Source organism: Carcharodon carcharias, chromosome 27, assembly GCF_017639515.1.
Source record: "Carcharodon carcharias isolate sCarCar2 chromosome 27, sCarCar2.pri, whole genome shotgun sequence".
Classification (NCBI taxonomy): domain Eukaryota; kingdom Metazoa; phylum Chordata; class Chondrichthyes; order Lamniformes; family Lamnidae; genus Carcharodon; species Carcharodon carcharias.
The window spans coordinates 18,578,168-18,583,630 of NC_054493.1; the positions used below are offsets into that span (position 1 = coordinate 18,578,168).

The 5,463-nt window shown below is 45.9% G+C and overlaps 1 protein-coding gene across 1 annotated transcript; it reads right to left on the minus strand.

Annotated features, from left to right (window-relative positions):
- Positions 1-719: 719 nt before the first annotated feature.
- Positions 720-3,187, minus strand: LOC121270337 (zinc finger protein 229-like; the record flags this gene model as incomplete). Its single annotated transcript, XM_041175630.1, has 1 exon — positions 720-3,187. A coding segment is annotated over one exon (1,182 nt), but the record flags the coding sequence as incomplete, so codon positions are not given.
- Between the last annotated feature and the right edge of the window lie 2,276 nt (positions 3,188-5,463).

Genomic DNA, 5,463 nt, shown 5'->3' on the forward strand with positions numbered 1-5,463 from the left:
CACTTCCGTAAGGGGTGACCATGTCATAAAATGTGCTATCCACAAAACCCTCATAGATGCGCCTCAGTGCCTCCAGCTGCCGCTCAAGCTCCGAAACCTGGAGCTCAAGTAGTTGCAGCTGGTGGCACTTCCTACACACGTGGTTGGTCAGAGCGCAAGGAGCGTCTAGGACTTCCCACATGTTGCAGGCAGTACATAACACAGGACTGAGCTGACCTACCATGCCTCTAGTTGAAAAAAACCCCCTTTTTTTAAGTTAAATACAGTAAACAAAATTAAATTATTTATGTGCTTTAAATAAAAACTAGAACTCTTACCTTTCCTTAGCTTAATCTATTTTAAACTGGAGAAAAACACTCACCGGTTACTCACCAATCAGCTCTCACTTTTGTGTGGATGTCACTTTTTGAAGCTTCCCCGCACTCGCGCTGGTTCTGATCTCTCTCGCAATGTCTTGTGATGTCACTCTTGTTATTTTCAACAAGAACTGACTGCAGGACATCCTTCCCAGACTGCTTCACCGCAACGCTGACTGCAGGACACCCTTCCCAGATTGCTTCACTGCAATGCTGACTGCAGGACACCCTTCCCAGATTGCTTCACCGCAATGCTGACTGCAGGACACCCTTCCCAGACTGCTTCACCGCAATGCTGACTGCAGGACACCCTTCCCAGACTGCTTCACCGCAATGCTGACTGCAGGACACCCTTCCCAGACTGCTTCACTGCAATGCTGACTGCAGGACAGTCTTCCCCTCCAATGCACTCCAATGTCCCTCTGTTCCTCTACACTTCTCACTATCATACCAGTAATATTCTTTCCCTTTGCCATGTTTGCCATCCCCAAATGTATTTATTATCTCACACTTCTCCAGATTGATCTCCATTTGCTACTTTTCTGCCCACCTGATCAGACTATTGCTAACTTCCTGCAATCTACAGCTTTCTTCTCCACTGTCAATCACAAGGCAGGATATCATCCACCCCCCAAACAATGTTAAAGTTTAACTCATTGATATATACCACAAAAAGCATGGAATCCTGTCCTATGCCATCCAGAACATCACTGGAAACAGTCTTCCAGTCACAAAAACCCCTCTCGTCCATTCCCCTTTGCCTCCTCCTGCTCCAACTGATGACAATTCCTGCAATCATGACTGTCCTGGACATGAGAAGTGTCCTGCTTTCCCCACATGGAACTGGATGTGCATTCCAAGGGACTGGGTGCCTTGCAATGCCTTTACCTCCTTGATTATTAATTGACTTAAACAAAATAAAGTTAAGATTAAAATAAATAAATATCCATCAGCTTCTCATCAATCAGCTTCTTCCATTGTGCCGAAGTCACTTTATTTTTATAAGGAGTTAAGTGAAACTAGAATTTCTAGAATTCCTTGTTAGTTAGCTTTATCTTCATCCCCTAGATTTGATTAATGGAACACTGACTGCAATTATACAATATATTATCAATTGACTTCAGTTTTATGATAATTCATTAATCTAGTCTTACTTTATAGTTGATTAATGCAATGACCAGAGCTGTACTCAGTACTCTAGCTGTGCTCTAACTAATGTTTTATAATATACTACGTTAACTTCCTGTTCTTATATTCTAGGCCCCAGCAAAGAAAGGAAAGTGTCCAAAATGCCTTCTTGACCACCTGATCTACCTGTCCAGCCACATTCAGGGACCTGTGGATATGCACCCCAAGTTCCCTCTGTTCCTCTACACTTCTCAGTGTTAGCCCATTTATTATCTTGTTTGCCCTCCCAAATTCATGATCTCACATTGCTCCAGATTGAATTCCAAGTCACTTTTCTGTCCATCTGACCAATCAATTGATATCTTCCAGCAATCCAAAGATTTCTTCCTCATTGTCAACCACATGAGCAACTTTTATACCATCTGCAAACTTCTTAATCGTGGCCCCTACATTTGAGTCTAAATCATTAATATAAACCACAAACTGTGGAACCCCATTGGAAACAAGCGTCCAGACAAGATTCAATCCTGGATGTGATTAACAGCAGCAATAACAGCAGAATCCATCCCCTGCTGTCGCATATGAACTTGCTGGTGCCTCAGCAGGTTGTTTGACTGAGCGAATCCCTTCCCACACACGGAGCAGATGAATGGCCTCTCCCCAGTATGAACTCGCTGGTGTGTCAGCAGATTCTGTTTGCTTTTAAATCTCTTCTCACAGTCAGAACATTGAAAAGGTCTCTGATCAGTGTGAACAAGCTGGTGCGTAGTGAGATGGGATGACTGAGTGAATCTGTTCCCACATAAGGGGCAAGTGTACGGTCTCTCCCCAGAGTGAACTCGCTGGTGTATCAGAAGGTTGGATGAATCAATGAAATCCTGCCCACACTCAGGGCAGGTGAACGGCCTCTCCCCAGTGTGAACTCGATGGTGTCTCAGCAGGTGGGCTAACCGAGGGAATCCCTTCCCACAGATAGAGCAGGTGAACGGCCTCTCCCCAGTGTGAGTGTGTTGGTGTTTCAGAAGATCCTTTACGCTTTTAAATTTTTTCTCACAGTCAGAACAATTAAAAGGTCTCTGATCAGTGTGAACAAATTGGTGTGTTAGAAGGTGGGATGAACAAGTGAATCCCTTCCCACACACGGAGCAGGTGAATGGCCTCTCCCCAGTGTGAGTGCGCTCATGGTTCAGTAAATCTTTTTTACTTTTAAAGCTCTTCTCACAGTCAGAACATTTAAAAGGTCTCTTATCTGTGTGAACAAGTTGGTGTGTCAGGAGGTGGGATGACTGAGTAAATCTCTTCCCACACACTGCGCAGGTGAAAGGCCTCTCCCCAGTGTGAGTGCGTTGGTGTATCAGCAGATCCTTTCTGCTTTTAAAGCTCTTCTCACAGTCAGAACATTTCAACGGTCTCTGATCAGAGTGAACCTGTTGGTGAGTCCGGAGGGTTGATAATGCATTAAATCCCTTCCCACATTCAAGGCAGGTGAATGGCCTGTCACCAGTATGAACATGCTGGTGTGTGTAGAGGCTGGATGACTGAGTGAATCCCTTCCCACACACAGAGCAGGTGAATGGCTTCTCCCCAGTGTGAATACGTCGATGAGTTTCCAACTCAGATGGGTAATTGAAACCCTTCCCACAGTCTCCACATTTCCACGGTTTCTCCACGGTGCGGGTATCCTTGTGTCTCTCCAGGTTGGATGATCAGCTGAAGGCTCGTCCACACACACAACACGTGTACAGTCTCTCCCCGCTCTGAACGGTGCACTTTTTTTCTAGGCTGTGTAACTGCTTAAAACTCTTTCCAATCAGTGCACCGGAACACTCTTACTTGTGTGTGTGTGTTTCTCAGTGCTATTCCAGAGACAATATTGCCTGAAATCTTTTCTCAGTCACAACAGACAAACATGTCTCCTTCCACATTCAAAAGCTGATGATATTCAGGTTCTGATTAATCGAATGAATCTGTCAGATCTTGATATGGTGTTTGGTTTGAATTTCCCATCTGCAAATCCAACCCCCTGAATACCCTGTAAAAGGAGTTTAAATTGAAAAATTCAAAATATGCAACAAACAAACAGGCCATTGTGTCCAAATACTCTGCTGGTTTTTATACAACACAATCTTCTCCACCCATTCTGTGCACCTCACCTCAGCCTTTCAGCTTATCTTTCTAGTTCCCTTTTCCCTCATGTACTTATCTCATTTCCTTTTGAAATTATCTCAGCTTTTTCCCTCAGCGGTTTCCTGAGTTCTGCATTGTAACCGCTCTCTGAGTTTCAGGTGGAAACATCCTCTCCAACCCTACCCCGTCCAACCCATTGATCATTGTAAAGACCTCTATCAGCTCACTGCTAACTCTTCCTTTTCCCTAAAGCAAAAAAAAAGCCCCAGCCTGTTTAATCTTTCATAACAGGTGTATTTGTTTTGGTTTACAAAACTCATCACTTTCAATCCAGGATAGAAATTGAGAAGAGACAAACATTTCTCTAGGTTTGAGTTTGCTACGTGTAAATCCTCCCCTTCCAACCCCCTGTAAAAGGAGCTTCCAAAATCCCATCCCTGTCAGTCCAAGATAGAAATGCACAACATTCTCTCCTCCTGCTGACAGGGATGACCGCGCATGCGCACCGCTGCATTCGCTGATCAAAATGTCGGCGGTGACCGGGGGTCTGTCATCAGAAACCCCGCAGCTGCTTCATGAAAACGCGGAACCAATGACTTCGTATTCGGAGCTTGAAGCCCACATTAGGTGTTTGTGATACCTCCCTGTCCGTGCGCCCGCCCTATCCCTCGCCTGCCCGGGGATATTTCTCACCTCCGCGGATCCCACACCACTGCTTCCATTCGATTCTGGCACCAACACCGCTCATGCGCGGGGGGGCGGGGGGGCTCCCGTGGCGAAGTTAGGGCACCGCCCCTCATTCACACTGATTGGTTGGAGGACCGCCAGCTCGCGTTCGGTCCTCCAGCCCCGCCCCCTCGTCCACTCCGATTGGTCGGAGGACCAGCCGCACCCATTCGGTCCTCCAGTCCCGCCCCCCCTTCTCTTCCTATTGGTCTGGAATAACAACCTGCATCTTCCGGCCTCTCTCCAGCCTCGACCCGAACCAAAGGCCCAACTGGGAAAAGGTGGTTATTTCTATTTAATTAAAATTACTGATAGATGCATGAAAGATAATTTGTTGTTTTGAGCCAAAGTATTTGGTGGAATTAGAGTGAAGGAGTGGAATGGATCCACAGCCTGAGTCACCAGTTTAAGGACAGGAGGAGAGAGAATCTGGAGAGAAAAGAATAAGTAGGAGACTGGACACTGAATCTGGAACAATGAGCAGAGAGGGAGAGGAGTGTGTGGGACAGAGATTTATAGATTTGGGGGAATGAAAGGGGAAAAATGTTGCATAGAAACCAGAATTGTCTGTTCTGAGTTTCTATCCTGTACTGACACTGATAACTTCTGTAAAAATAAAAACAGGAAATGCTGGAAAATGTCAGCAGGTCTGGCAGCATCTGTGGAGAGAGAAAAACAGAGTCAATGATTTGAGTCCGTGTGACTCTTCTTCAGGAGAAGCTCTGAAGAAGAGTCATGCGGACTTGAGACGTCAACTGTTTTTCTCTCCCTGCAGATACTGTCAGACCTGCTGAGTTTTTCCAGCATCTGCCGTATTTTGCTTATAACTCCTGTAAACTGCTTTTACAGGGGGGTTACAAAGGGAGGAGTTCCAGGCGAGAAAAGTCACAGCAAACATCCCGTCCGGATCTGACACGGCCACTCAATTCATCAGGACCTGAATGTCGTCAGCCTTCACACAGCAAGTGGTTCGGGTCTGGAATGCGCTGCCTGGAAGTGTGGCGGAGGCAGGTTCAATCGAGCCATTCAAGAGGGCATGGGATGGTTATTTAAATAGAAACAATGTGCAGGGTTATGGGCAAAAGGCAGGAGAATGGCACTAAGTCATAATGCTCATCTGGAGAGC